At 45.1% G+C, this 15,712-nt stretch overlaps 1 protein-coding gene across 1 annotated transcript in view; it reads right to left on the bottom strand.

Moving 5' to 3' along the window:
- LOC141998992 (butyrophilin subfamily 1 member A1-like) overlaps window positions 1–15,712 on the bottom strand; it is a 36,279-nt gene that overhangs the window by 16,712 nt on the left and 3,855 nt on the right. The window contains exons 2-5 of the mRNA XM_074972055.1: window positions 13,022–13,146; window positions 9,233–9,580; window positions 4,219–4,497; window positions 382–486 (exon numbers count right to left, since the gene is read on the bottom strand). Coding sequence (XP_074828156.1) covers window positions 382–486; window positions 4,219–4,497; window positions 9,233–9,580; window positions 13,022–13,127 — 838 coding nt within the window. The 5' untranslated portion in view covers window positions 13,128–13,146. The remainder of the gene's footprint in view (window positions 1–381; window positions 487–4,218; window positions 4,498–9,232; window positions 9,581–13,021; window positions 13,147–15,712) is intronic.

Here is a 15,712-nt window from a genome sequence, read left to right as displayed (position 1 = left end):
CCTAACTCCCTGAGAAGGGCAGGGCTGAGGGCACAACCCTCTCCTCAGCATCTTGTATGGCTACCTTTGGTGACTCCCTGCCCAGTGGATCACATTTTTAGGCACCTATCTCTCCCCAGGTGCCTAAGCCAGGGCTTGTGGATTCCACTGGGTGGCTAGGCACCTACAAAGCTGGGTACTGCAAAACTTAACTGCATTTGGGCATAAGTTACTTGCCTCAGGTCACAAGGGAGCCACTAGTGAAGCAAAGCACTGAATCCAGGTCTGACGAGCCCCAGCCCTGGGCCCTCACCTCTAGGCTCAGTTTCCCTCTACTCTCATGTAATGATATTCAATTGTCTTTTTTTTAATTACACTGTGTTTTGTTGTTTTATGCTTTACCTTTCATTTTGAAGAGATAAACAACGAGGCCAATGCAAACAAATAAAACCACCAGGATCACACACAGAGCCACGATCCACAGGGAGACCTTTGGGAAGAAAACATCTGAAAAAAACAAAATCCCAGACCTTGCATTACTTGGCAATCTAGTTCCAAAGTCAAATGATTGTGTTACAAGGAAATACATCCAAAGCAGGGTTTCTGTCTGCACCCACAGAAGATCAGAAGAACATTAAAAAAATCAGTATGAAAAATATTTTCATGGGCAGTATTATTCTCATTGTTTGGATAAAGCACAATTCAGCTGCACATTTGAAAGGAAGTGTATGCATCTAGTGCTTGGAACGAAGTATCTCACGAGTACATTTTTATTTATTTAATGTTACAAAATGTTCGAGCTAACCAAAGGAATTCCAGGAGACTTCTGCTTTCTGTCATGGTGGAGACAAGCAAATTTCAGGAAGCTAGCCCCTCCCTATCTGTGATAATCTGCATTTAGGACGGAAGAATCCCATGCACCGCTACAGGCTGGGGACTGACTGGCTAAGCAGCAGTTCTGCAGAAAAGGACCTGTGGATTACAGTGGATGAGAAGCTGGATGCGTCAGCAGTGTGCCCTTGTTGCCAAGAAGGCTAACTGTATATTGGGCTGCATTAGTAGGAGCATTGCCAGAAGATCGAGGGAAATGATTATTCCCCTCTATTCGGCACTGGTGAGGCCACATCTGGAGTATTGCATCCAGTTTTGGGCCCTCCACTACAGAAAGGATGTGGACAAATTGGAGAGAGTCCAGCAGAGGGCAACGAAAATGATCAGGGGGCTGGGGCACATGACTTATGAGGAGAGGCTGAGGGAACTGGGCTTGTTTAGTCTGCAGAAGAGAAGAATGAGGGGGAATTTGATAGCAGCCTTCAACCACCTGAAGTGGCGGGGGGGGGTCCAATGAGGATGAAGGTCGCCTGTTCTTAGTGGTGGCAGATGACAGAACAAGGAGTAATGGTCTCAAGTTGCAGTGGAGGAGGTCTAGGTTGGATATTAGGAAACACTATTTCACTAGGAGGGTGGTGAAGCACTGGAATGGGTTGCCTAGGGAAGTGGTGGAATCTCCATCCTTAGAGGTTTTTAAGGCCCGGCTTGACAAAGCCCTGGCTGGGATGATTTAGTTGATGTTGGTCCTGCTTTGAGCAGGGGGTTGGACTAGATGACCTCCTGAGGTCTCGTCCAACCCTAATCTTCTATGATTCTATCCATAAAACCATGTTTATTGCCCTTAAGAGTGCTTAAACAAATCTTTCTTTACTTTTCTATGTCCATTTCTTTTATGCTGTGTTTTGAAACCTGGATGTACGTTTGGTAGTTGTGATTGGTGATTTGTTTGGAATGTTTGATAAGTGGTTTAATTTTAAAGACTGTGATTATTTTTGCTTGGTTTTGATCATGGTATCCCATAATGTATGTAAAAGAATCACTGCACATAAAACAGTGGGAGTCACAGGCCTGAATTTCCAGCAAGAGAAACACTTAGTAAGAGCTGGCCTACCATTGCTTGTTTGTCTAAACTAAAGACTATTAGTAATTTTAAAAATAAAATTACTTGGTCTCCAACAGTTTGAAATTATCCCTTTCTACCCAACAGTATTTCACATTCATACCTCAGTGATTAGCAATAGCATTAACACCTCTGCTGTGATGCCTTCAAAAAACTCGACTGTTTTGGCAGTAACCCTAACAACAATGATACTGGAAAAACAAAGACACAAACAAACAAACAAACAGGCTCATGGAAATTTTCAAAATTGTTTCAATTTCTCAGCATTCAAAACAACATTTTTTTCACATTTTCCAAATGTTCATAACATATTTTTTCACAAAATATTCACATTTTCATTCTTCACTTCTTTTCCTCCTTCTTTGACACTGAATATAATAAAATGATTAATTAACAGGCTTTTTTGTTCCCTTCACTTTTTGCTTTTTTCCACTTCAAGGGCTTGTTTCCAGGGAGCAGTAGTGTGGACTACAGGGATGTCTTTTCTAAAATACACTAACATGCTATGCAAGTTTGAAAATATATTACATTCAAAGTGCACTAGATAATTATCAGTGTGCACCAGCAGGGTCTGTATGGACCAATTAATGCCCAACACATTAATGCACTTTAGAAATCACACCCACATCGTGTGCATTGCTGCACCGTGGAGAGAAGCCCTCAGTTCTAAATATTTTTCCAACTTTCAAAAAGTTAGATTGGAAAATGTATACTACCAAGCCACTCTGCCTCCTTTTGCCACTGTGTAGCTTCCATCCCTTCAGTACCACTTGCATAGCTCTAGGAAACATGTGAATTTTCAATGTTTTTGGTTTATTAATGTAGTTGTATTTGTTATAGAGACATTTGAACTTGTTATGTATATTGAATAAATGCTTAGAGGCGCCATTGTGCTAGGCACTGTGCACACACAGAAGAAGAATACAACCGAGATGGAGCTACTATAAGGTGGGTACATAACTGGTTGGAAAATCATTCCCAGAAAGTGGTTATCGGTGGTTCACAGTCATGCTGGAAGGGCATAATGAGTAGGGTCCTGCAGTGTTCGGTTATGGGTCTGGTTCTGTTCAAGATCTTCATCAATGATTTAGATAATGGCATAGAGAGTACATTTATAAAGTTTGTAGATGATACCAAGCTGGGAGGGGTTATAAGTGCTTTGGAGGATAGGATTAAAATTCAAAGTGATCTGGACAAACTGGAGAAATGGTCTGAAGGAAATAGGATGAAATTCAATAAGGACAAATGCAAAGTATTCCACATAGGAAGGAACAATGAGCTGCACACATACAAAATGGGAAATGACTGCCTAGGAAGTAGTACTGCGGAAAGGGATCTGGGGATCATAGTCGATCACAAGCTAAATATGAGTCAACAGTGTAACGTAGTTGCAAAAAAAGCAAACATCATTCTGGGATGTATTAGTAGGAGTATTGTAAGCATGAGAAGTAATCCTTCCGCTCTACTCTGCACTGATTAGGCCTCAACTGGAGTATTGTGTCCGGTTCTGGGAGCCACATTTCAGGAAAGATGTGGACAAATTGGAGAGAGTCCAGAGAAGAGCAACAAAAATGATTAAAGGTCTAGAAAACATGACCTATGACGGAAGATTGAAAAAATTGGGTTTGTTTAGTCTGGAGAAGAGAAGACTGAGAGGGGACATGATACCAGTTTTCAAGTACATAAAATGTTGTTACAAGGAGGAGGGAGAAAAATTGTTCTTCTTAACCTCTGAGGATAGAACAAGAAAAAACGGGCTTAAACTGCAGCAAGGGCGGTTTAGGTTGGACATTAGGAAAAACTTCCTAACTGTTAAGGGTGGTTAAGCACTGGAATAAATTGCCTAGGGAGGTGCTGGAATCTCCATCATTGGGGATTTTTAAGAGCGGGTTGGACAAACACCTGTCAGGGATAGTCTAGATAATACTTGGTCCTGCCTCAAGTGCAGGGGACTGGACTTGATGACCTCTCGAGGTCCCTTCCAGTTCTATGATTCTATGATTCTAAGAAACAGATACAAATAGCTCACCACCCACATGAATAAAACAGATAGGGTGGGAGAAAGGAATGAGAATTATCCCTATTTTACAGATGGGGACTAATGCGCAGAGAGATTAAATGTCTTGACTAAGGTCATAGAGGGAGTTCCTAGCAGAACTTGGACCTGAATGCAGCTCTTGCTTGTCCTAGTCCACTTTCTTCACCATACATCTATTCTTCCTCTTTTCATTGTTACCCAGTTGTATATGTGTGTTGATAATTAGTTTGTGGCTTTGATTGTTACTGACCTGATACATAAATTGTTGATTCCTTTTCTTGATTGAAGTGGCTGTTCCAGACACAACAGGACAATTTTTGGTTTGAGTTTTCTCTGATAATGACTGTAGTTTGTGCTTCAAACAGGTCGTCATCCACTCGGGATGTTTCAGAGAGTGATGGTAGATGCTGTCCACTGGGATCTCTCCATAGCACCTGGGGCTCTGGGTACCAACCAATGGATTGACAAACCACCCGAATCCCTCCATTCTGATAACCCTCAACAGAGAGCTGCGGATCAGAGCCTAAAGCTGAAGGAGAATGGGATACAGCTGTTAATTTATATGAATATTCAGCATAAAAGATAATGTTTTAAGCCATCGATAGAGGAGATAAATGGATTCTGAATCTGAATGCCCCGTGCTCATGGACACAGTAAATTATGTGAACATTTAAAAAACAATAAAACCTGGTTGTGTGGGGGACAGACTACCCTCATTATAGTGTAATAGGTCACCATTAGGAGTCACTCATATTATGACCTTTTGCAGAGAGTTGTCAAGTGGGTTAATTCACTGCACCCAGATGCTCCTAAAAGACCAGGAGTAAGTAAACTCATTGCATGTTGCTGTGTAATTGGACTGGGGAAAAGATGCAGGGACTGGGAACTGCTGGGTGTTAAGCAGTTAGTTCCAGCTCTGACTCCTGTGTGTGCTCCTGGAGAAAGGTAGGGGCAAGAGTGGTGCTTCTTCAGTATACAGCAGAGGTGCCTGGCCAAGTCTTCTGTGGCAGTGGGTTTCCTGCATGCTGTTACCACTCCTGATTCAGCAAACAGGACTCTTTTACTCATTCTAAATAGATACATTACACTAAGAAAATACTGGGCTCTCGGGTTCCCAATATCTGCTCCACACAGGAAATTGACTGGTAAGGTCCTGGAAATCTAATACCAGTAGTCAAAGGGGAACAATAGTGTCAAGTAAGATCTACCTGCAAAATCCTATTGCATTATTTCATAACTGAAACTGGAATTTTCTTGAAGAATGAATTAGGACAAGACTTCGGCCTGGTCTAGACTTAAAACTTTTGTTGGCATAATTATGTCAGTCAGGGAGTTGATTTTTTACCAACATAACTATGCTGGCAAAAGCCCTAGTGTAGATTCAGTTATACCAGCAAAAATATCCTGTGGCTGATGTAGCTGATTTTGTTTGGGCAACTAGTATGAGTTATATCAGTACAAACGGTGTCTACACTAGGAGGGTTTGCTGGTGTAGCTATACCAGTATAGCTATCCTGAAACGTGTAGACAGAGCTAATATTAAGAGAAGAATGTATTTTCTCTAATGCATCTTCCATTGAGCTGTTGTCCTCTGTTGCCTGATCTTTAAGCTGATTCTAGATCCTGCATAGCTTGGGATCTGTGCACTTTCAAGGCCATCCTTTTCTTTTGTGTTTTACAACTGAAATCTCTTGAGCTTTCTCTCCTTAGACATGTCCATTTCTAGGGGCTTGGGAGAGAGTGTTCTTAATTGAGAAACCCCAGTTCAGGAATTTACTTACACAATTAGTTTGACTGCACCAAAATGTACATGCAGACCTTTGGACAATATTTCAAGGCCTGTTTTCTCCATGTTTTTTCCCTTCAGAGGTTGTTTTGAGGGTGTGTGTATAGCAAGGGATGTACACTTGTGCTAGGTCTTCACACTCGTGTCACCCACTGGTCACTGCATATTATGCATCCCTTTTTGTGACCAATCCGGAAAGGATATGAGTCTATTACAGCTCTTCGCTCCAGAGGTCCCTGGAGTTGGCCAAGATAGCAATAGTCATAGTGATGTTAGCTCAACTTGTATCTTTGTATGTATTTACTAGACTGTAGGTTCTAATAACTGTAGGATCCATTTCACTCCTCCTGTTTTACAGTATATGTAAAGGCACCAAAGGTGATTGTAAGACATCCCTGATTGCTCCGTCACCACATGTTTTTAACATTCATCTGAATGATGATGTGGCTGGCTGGCTGTGTTCTCACTTCCTGACAATGGCTGGGACTTGAACAGTGAACTGACTGGCTAAATAAAGGGAAGACTGAAATGATGGTGGCTAGTCAACTGGAAACACAAGGAGTAACAGGCAAGAGTTGCACCTGCACCTTCAGTCCAGGAGATGGATCCCCCCTTTCCAGTTCAATATACAGTCTTACAGAATCCCTTTTTGTTCTTGGTCTCCAAGATACTAGTGGTATCCCATAGTGTTAGTTTCATGCAGGATTGTAACTCTTTTCCTTTGCTACAGAAAGTGAACTTCCAGCTTATTACATTGTTTTTCCATGTTAAAAATATATTCTGGCGACTTTTTTTTGAGAATCCCTAGTATTCCCATGCTTTGGAGCAGGGCTGTGAAATTTGGCAGAGGTATGTGCCTTTTGCCATCACAGTGAAAAATCACCCAAATTAGGCCAAGCTATATACCTTTGAATAATCTCCATTTGCACATGCTCAGGAGAGACTTGTTACAATGCCACAACATTTTGCATTGATTCCATATGCACTGAGCATGCTTCTGCCTCGGATGGCAGGGGACTGAGCTGGACTTTTCAGGCAAATGCCCTGCAAGTGCTGCTGTGGGTCAGGCCAGGGCTGGGTACCAGAACTGAAAGCAGGAAAATTGTCACCCCTGTTCTCTCAGTCCTCCTTTCCCCCACTGGCCCCAAGCAGTGTGGCGGAGGAAACTGCTTGACTTGAATGCAGAGGGTACCGGAGATGGACCTGGAGGGTGGAGGGATTTGATTGGGACAAGGAGCCTGGGGGACTGGGTTGAGACTGGGACTGGAGACTGGTGGAGGAGGAGGAAGGGAAATGCAGAGTAGAAGTTGAGATGTGCAGGCTGAGAGGTGGGTGGGGGGAGGGAGATTGGACAGGCTGGGCAAGGAAAGTGAGCCAGGGAGGTAAACAGGGGGCAGAGGGAGGTGGATATAATAAGAACCCATATTGTGGGGGGATAACTGGGACTGGCTGGGCAAACAGACTGGAACTGGTGAAGAGGGTACACTAACACTGGATGAGGAGTCCCAGAGAGAGAGACTGGGGCTGGAAGCTAAGGGAGAGAGAGAGAGACAGAGATTGAAAGAGAAGCTTGGGCATGAGGGGACTAGGAATGGCTGGGCAATGAGACTGAGACTGTGGAGAAGAACTGGATGTGGGGGTAGAGACTGGGAGCAGATGAAGATTCCAGTACGGGATACTAGGACAGACTGGGCATGGAGACTGGGACTGGGATGAGAAGCCTGAGGAGTGGAGATTGGAACTGGCTAAGTCAGAAGAATGGAGCTAGGATGATGAGCCAGTTTAAGGAAGAGACAGGACTGGGACAGGCTGGAGGGGATGGGGTAGCAGGGTCATTGCTTACTAGAGTGTACAACCTTCCTGAGCCTGTCTTGGAACCTAAAATTCTGAATTTCACTATTCCTCTCCTGTCAGAGAATACCTGTGAAATCCATTGGCAAAATATCTCATCCCTGCCTAGTGCTGGTCCACAAAGAGGATGAGACGTTACTATTGCTCTCTGTTACTCCATCAGCTCAAGTGGCAGAGGCTCATATGGTGGATCTAAAGATTCCAACCTGGCTGATGACCACTGGTGTGTGTCAATTCCACATGATTGAATTTCTGTTTTTTTCAGTTTGCTTTTTTTCTGGTTTGCTGTTCTTTCAGTTTACACACACACACACACACACACACACACACACACACACACACACACACACACACACACACACACACACACAAAATTAAGGTTGCAAAGTCAAACACTCAAAAGTTAGGAAATATCAGATTTAAGGTCACCTGTGCAACACTAAGTCAGCCCCTGTGTGTGTAGGCATAATGATACAGTCTTTAATTACATGATTACATTCTATTTTTTCTATAGAGAGCATGTTCAGTACGCATGATGGACACACTCTGGGAATGACTCAGGGTTGCATAGTAAAGGAGACTGTCATCTTTACAACACCTGGCTTAATTTGTTGCAGAAGTTAGAAGGTGTGAACTATTGAAGTACTGGACAGGTGGGTTTAGGCCCACCCAAAATGAAGGCCATGCCCCTCAACTAAGGGGAGGAGCCACTAAGTCCAGGCTCCAACTGATCTTGGGGGACAACAAAAGAGAAAAGAGGAACAGGGGTGAGGTCAAAGGTTGAAAATCAAGGAACTGGAAGGGGACACCAAGCAGAGAACCCCAGACTGCACCACTACTCCCCAAAGGTGTCTAAGGAATCAGTGGACGCTGCCCAGAGGAACTCTGCTCGGGGGCTTGACTTCACAAGGGAACTGAAATAACCCCCACAGACAAAGAGCACACATGCGCGCACACACAAACACGTCCAGCTTCCTCCTCCTGATATGACAGGTGGCCGTCTTGGCCTACGCCAGGAGGAGGTTGATGAGGAGGGCCCATGACTTTGCGGGATTATGGATGGGGTGTGCCAGGATTAGGAGGTGCGGGAAAAATAAGAGGCTGCAACCTGATGCACCTGTGTGGATGTGCGCCAGGGTCTCCTTCTCGGATGGTGTGTTTTGCTGCTGGGTTACTGTCGGTGGTTATTGGTATATCGCTGAGTGGTTTTGTGTGTATGAAATTTTCACGGAGTTCCTAGAGCAAGAGATAGATGCTCCTTTTAGTGGATATGTGACGAAAGAAAGAAAGAAAGAAAGAAAGAAAGAAAGAAAGAAAGAAAGAAAGAAAGGTACATTTCTAGGAAGTCACATGCAAATGAGACACACTAACTGCCATCTCAAAAGAAAAGGAGTACTTGTGGCACCTTAGAGACTAACCAATTTATTTGAGCATGAGCTTTCGTGAGCTACAGCTCACTTCATCGGATGCATCCGATGAAGTGAGCTGTAGCTCACGAAAGCTCATGCTCAAATAAATTGGTTAGTCTCTAAGGTGCCACAAGTACTCCTTTTCTTTTTGCGAATACAGACTAACATGGCTGTTAATCTGAAACATCTCAAAAGAAAATACAAACACAACTACTGACCTGCTACTTTCAGTTCCAATGTGGCTTCATTATAAAATGTCAAGGACTGAACAAAACACCTATATTGTCCCTCATCAGAGGGTCTGATATTGTGTATCCTCAGCGAAACACTTCCATTGGCGATGCTGTCTCTCAGAAACACTGTCCTTCCCTGATACTCTGGTGTCTGATCTTCAGTCTGATCCTTCCCATCACTATAGCGATGAACAAACTGGGAGAGCTGGGACTGGAACCATATCACCTCCATGTTCTCAGCACTCATCCTGGGGGACAGGTGGCAGGGTAACACAATGTCCTCTCCCACAATGGCAGTGACAGGCTGGTCAGGTCCAATGACTCTAAACTGGGCTGTGAAATGCACCAGAAAACAAAGAAAATAAACTTAGAGGGAGAGGGAGAAACTGATATAAAAGACACACAAAGCAGGTTCTAGTTTATACATTTTATATTCCATGGAGCCATTGCAGGGTCATGTGAATGGACAGGGTTTCCTGAGTTTATATGTGAGGTTATTAGGAAAAACACATTTGCATAACCAGACATCCACATACATTGTTAGAAGTGGTGAAATGTGTTCCTGAATTATCTGCACAAGCAGCCCAGACCAGGGGTAGCGTGCATGTTATTTTTCTGGCAAGCATTTCCAATTGTCAGTTTTTGGTGTGTTGTTGCTAATTATCACCATTTGTGAGACAATGGGTAACATCTGGGGGGAAAAAAAAAGCCTAAACTCCACTGAGAGTTAACGACACTTAGACCCCTTAGTGCCAGATTCTCAAAAGCATTTAGGCACCTAAACCTGCAAAGAGACACCTAGTGGTGGCTGGGAGCCTACCTCCTATTGAACTCAATGGGAGTTAGGGGCCAAATTTACACAGGGACTTAGGCATCTAGGCCCAGGTCCTCAAAGGAATATAAACTTCTAACCTCCACAATAGGAGCTAGCAAACCAAATACTTTGGAAGACCTGGGCCGTAACTCCCATATTTGATGCCTGAAGCTGACGTTTAGGTGCCACTATTCACACAACCCCCACTCACCCGGTCACCTAACTCTGGAAGGGACCAAATTTCCACAGTACCTCCATTATCACTGGAAAAGTCCCCTGGTGCAGATGTTTCTGCTGCCGGATGTGCACCCTGCTGCCTCCGGCAAGTGCCCACGCACCTGTCACCCACCTAAACCCTTGCAGGATCCTCAGAGGGGCTGTCAATAAAGCACATAAAACATCAGGGGGTGTCTGGGTCCTTCATTTTGCGTGTGTGTTTCAATTTTACCACCTTTTATGGGGAGGGGCCCTTCACATAACACAAGAACCAGGGGTCACCCAATTAAATTAATAGGCAGCAGGTTTAAAACAAACAAAAGGAAGTACTTCTCCACACAATGCACAGGAAACCTGTGGAACTTGTTGGCAGGGGATGTTGTGAAGGCCAAAAGTATAACTAGGTTAAAAAAAGAACTAGATATGTCCATGAAGGATAGGTCCATCAACGACTATTAGGCAAGATGCTCAGGGATGTAGCCCCATGCTCTCTTTGTCCCTAAATCTCTGACTGCCAGATGCTGGGAGTGGATGACTGGGGATGGATCACTTGATAACTGCCCTGTTCTGTTCATTCCCTCTGATGCACCTGGCATTGGCCACAGTCGGAAGACAGGATACTGGGCTAGATGGACCATTGGTCTGACTCAGTATAGCTGTTCTTATGTCCCTACATCCTAACCACTGGGCTAAAATGTAATAAGGGAAGCAGCTTCTACTCCTTCAGTATTTTGTTGCTGTTGTTGCTCAGACACCTAACTCCAAGAAAGGGTTCACAGCAGTGAATCCCATGTGGAGATAGGGGCTTTCCTCCAGCCAGGAGTTAGATGACTAAGTACCTTGGAGGTGCAGGGTTTAGGACCAACCCCTCTCTTCAGCATTTCCCCTAGGCCAGATGGGGAAGTTGGCTCTTTTGGATACCATTCTCAGGAGCCTCTCTCTCCCCATTCATTGCATAGGGAATCTAGGTGCCTAACTCTGGCTTTATTGATTGCACTAGGTGGCAGGGTGCCTAAAGGCTAGGCATTGCCACTCTGAGCATTGCAACACCCAAGTCCCTGTGTGGATTTAGCCCCATGGCCCTGTTATAGCAGCTTCATAGAGTTATGCCAGCACAAAGCTTACGTAATGGAGAAAAGATTTGTGGCATCTGTTGGTACAGCCTTGTAGGACAGTATCTGTGTTGTAAGTGTGATGATCTATCACAAGCTAACATCTCCTCAGCATCTTCTCACACTCAGCTTTCCCCTCAGTCTGCTAACTTTTGTGGATCCCAGGCTCGGGCACCTAACCCTTCCTATGCATTTCATAGGGAGCCGGGGGCTAGATTCACAAAGGGACTTAGGCGTCCAACTTACTGCCACTTTAGGTGCCTAAATCCCAGGATCAGGCACCACTGATATTCACAAAACCGCAACTCAGCTGCCACCTAACTCTGTAGGTCCCTAAACTCACCTGGCACCTAAGTTTTGCAGTAAAAGTTTCCTAGAAGCCTCTGATTCTGCCCGTATGCCACTGCTCCATTCTAGGCAGCTGGGTGACTAAACCTTAGAGCCACCCAGGAACCTCAGGAAGAAACGTGCTTCTCTTCCTAGCTCCCCTGTGAGGCCCAACCTGGTCAGCATGCTCCGAGCTCACCTACCGGATCAGGCCCCGTAGGCGAGCTCATGCAAATCCACCTGGGTGGGGAGGGGAAGGAAAACATCCCTCAGGTTGCCATCTCCTATTGGCTAGTTTAGGTGGCTCCCCACTCAGCCAGCTGGCCCTTGTGAATCCCATTCTGAGGTGCCCCTGTCTTCCTTCATTGAATAGGGAGCTTGAGCACCTAGCACACACTTTGTGGATCCCATTCTGAGGCTCCCCTCTCTCTCCATTCATTGAACAGGGAGCCTGAGGATCTAACTCAGGCTTTGTGAAGCCCAGCACTTGGCTAGGCACCTATAAGTTAGGTGTTGTGATGCTCAGCACCACCATGCCTAAGTTCCTGTGTGAATCTAGCCCTGGGTGCCTGACTCGGGGCTGTGGATTCCACTAGGTGGCAATGAAAACCCTCCCACTGACTTCAGTGACCTTTGGCTCAGTCTCTAAAGGAGTACATTCATTGCTGTTAGGCAGGTTCACAGCTTGGGATCTTCTTGGGCCCAAAGCTGCTTTTCCCACCACAAAATTGTTCTGTATCTTGGAAAGTTTAGCGAGTGCAGAATGTGGCATCCTATTGCCTAACCCTGCTCCTCACTGGGAAAACCTTCTACCTGAGCTCTGTGATATGCTCTGGCTTCCAGTATATTTCTGGTGCAATACAAGGGGATGATTTTGATATATAAAGAAATAATTGGTTCGGTTCTGGCTAACTTGCAGACCACCTCTCTCCACACAGGACACCGTGGCAGTGAAGGTCAGCAGAGGTGTGTGAACTAACAGCCCCAGTGGGAGGGAGATGGTGGCAGGGCATTTTCCAGGCAAGGTGCTGGAGTGCAGCATTCAGTTCCCATCCCTTGGTTCAGCATGTTGCCAGGCCTATTAGCTCCCCAAGGCCTTGAAGAAAGGAGAGGGATGATGAGAATGTACATCAGTGATGGAGAGTGGAGAGTTATGTATAGTAAGTCCGGACGCGGTTGGGAGGATCTTTGTTTATGGTAGTTTTTGTTCAGTTTTGTATCAAAGACTGGAATTAGGTAAATTTCATAAATCAACCCAAACAAACAAATTCTATAAATGCATCGGGTGTCGCAGGGGATTTCTACCTGAGACCAGCTGGTGAATGTGGAAATCAAATAAGAAAATGATAAAGCCAGGCACAGAGGAGATGGTTGCGGAGCAGCAGCAGAATGAGGAAATCTTCACCTTCATTGTAACTTCAGTTGCAAAACTGGAGCAGGGGAGGGAGAAAAAAAAGTGGTGAGTATAACACTGACTGTGGCAAACAGCATGTTGGCTGTTAAGAAGCAGATGATTATAAACAGGACATATTAGATTTTGAAAAGGGATAAATACACTGTTAAGTAGACTCATTTTGACGTCCTGGAGCAACAAAAGCCATTTCACAGTAAAGATCCATAGGCTGATAGATTTTCATTGATTATTAGAGTTTAAGGTGAGGAAGGTCCATTAGATTATCTATTCTAGCCTGCCGTATATCAGAGGTCATTACATTTCAGTTACTCTTGCACTGAGCCCAGTAGCTTGTGTTTGGCTAAAGCATACCTTTCCAAAAGGCATCCAGTCTTAATCTGAAGAGACAGTTTTGATCAAAGGATAGAGAACCCACCACTTCCCTTGGAAGTGTGTTTCAATGCTTGCGATATGAGGAGATCAAGTTTTTCCCACAACTTGTGTGCGAGTAGAGGAGCACAGTGTAGACATGCAACAGCAGTTTAATTCCAGTGCTTTAATAAAAGTGGTGCGAGTAAAGGAAAGCGGAGCATGCAGATGATCCAGTCTACATCATTTTATTGCAAAATTGTGTAGTGTGCCTTAGTAGCAGGGCACCCAGATGGGGGGTGTCTTACCATAAGAATTGTCAGGAGGAATATAAGGGTTTAATGGTGGGCAGGGGAAAGTACAGATTTAGATAAAATCCTGTGTACAAGTGTGAAGCAGTTGTTAAATTTCAAAAGCATGGAACTCTCTCAGGGGAGCAGGCTAAGGCTGGTCTAGACTTAAAAGTTAGATTGACATAGCTATGTTGGGCAGGGGTGTGAAAAAACAGCTGCTGTAGCATTTCAACTGTAGACTAGCCCTATGTCTACACTACAGGGTTAAGCTGGCATAGCTACAGCAACGTAGCTATGGTAGTATAGGATCCCTAGTGTAGACATACCTGTGTTTGAGCCCTGATCTACAATACAGACTTATGTCAGTATAACTACATCACTCAGGGGTGTGGATTTCCCATACCCCTGACCAGCACAGTTATACCTACCTAGCCCCCAGTGTAGGCAGTGTTAGGTCAATGGGAGGGCTTCTCCAGTTAACATGGCCGCCCCCTCTGGGGGAGGTGGAGTACCTACGCTGATGGAAGAAGTTCTCCCTTTGGTGTAGGTGTAGGTGCAGCTGCAGCACTGTAAGTGTAGACAAGCCCTAAGGCCTTGTCTACACTGGCAAGTTTCTGCGCAGTAAAGCAGCTTTCTGCAGTGTAACTCCCAAGGTGTCCACACTGCCAAGCCACTTAGTGTGCAGAAACTCCTCAGTTGCAGCAATGCACAAAACCCACCTCGTAAGGCTTACACCGCAGAGGCTCCAGTGCTGTATTGGCATTACAGCTCAGAAAGCAATCAATTGGCCTCCGGAAGTGTCCCATAATCCCTTTTGCTTCCTGCCGCTCTCTGAATTTACAAGACAGCATGCTGACACACTCTCTGTCCCCCAAAACACACTGTCTCTCCCCGCCCTCCATACATACATATACACACACACACTCCCTGTCACACGCTCCCCCCCCCACTCCCCCCCAGTTGAAAAGCAGCTGGTAATGTAGTAGGATGCCCATGGAACAATGTGATTGGAAAACCTGCATCATGTGATGCTGTACCTGCACCATGAGGCATTGCAAACCCTTCCCAAAGCAACCTGTGGCCAGTTGCACAGTGGGATAGCTACCACAATGCACTGCTCTCTTTGCCATAGCAAGAGTTGCTAATGTGGATGCACTCCATCATCACAAGGAGCACGATTTAGACGCGCAACAGCGGTTTAATTCCAGTGCTTTAATAAAAGTGGTATAACTTGTTGCGCAGAAACTTGCCAGTGTAGACATACCCTGAGTGTAGGGTAGGTACAGGTAGGTCCTTTCCTTTACAGTGAAAAGGCAGCGTGTGAAGCTAGGTCTACACTTAAAATGCCACAGTAACACAGCTGCACCACTGTAGTGATTCAGTGTAGACACTACCTACATCAACAGAGGGTTTTCCTCTTCAGAGCAGGTAATCCTCCTCCCCAAATGGTGGTAGCTAGGTCAATGGGGAAATTCTTCTGTTGCCCTAGTGCTGTCTCCACCTGGGGTTAGGTTTGTTTAGCTATGTCTGTCAGGGGAGGTGAGTTTCACAACCTTGAGCTAGGGTAATATGACCAGTCCTAAGTTAACTGAGTTTTTTGCCGTTTAATTATCAAGTGTTTTTGAACAGAAAGAAAATTTGTTGGTGGGAGTTAGTGGCTAGTGAGGCAATTGTAGACAGCACATAGCCCGAGTGGACCAATCCTGTTCCTACACCCTTCTCCCCCCTGAAGCTCAGCCCCGCCAATCATACCTGTCCCTTTCAGTCCAGCCCCTCTCCCAGCCAGCCCCCAATGCTCTGTTTTGTCCAGGCTTTATGTCCCTGATGGCAGCCCACCTCAGATTACCAACAACTCCCCATTAGCACTACCCCTGAACTCAGATCTCAGGGGGAAGGTGAGCCTGAGCATGCTGTGAAAGGGAGGGGTGGGGTTGGTTTGTT

This window comes from Natator depressus, chromosome 14, assembly GCF_965152275.1.
Source record: "Natator depressus isolate rNatDep1 chromosome 14, rNatDep2.hap1, whole genome shotgun sequence".
In the NCBI taxonomy this organism is placed as follows: domain Eukaryota; kingdom Metazoa; phylum Chordata; order Testudines; family Cheloniidae; genus Natator; species Natator depressus.
This window is presented reverse-complemented; position numbering and strand designations above follow the sequence as displayed.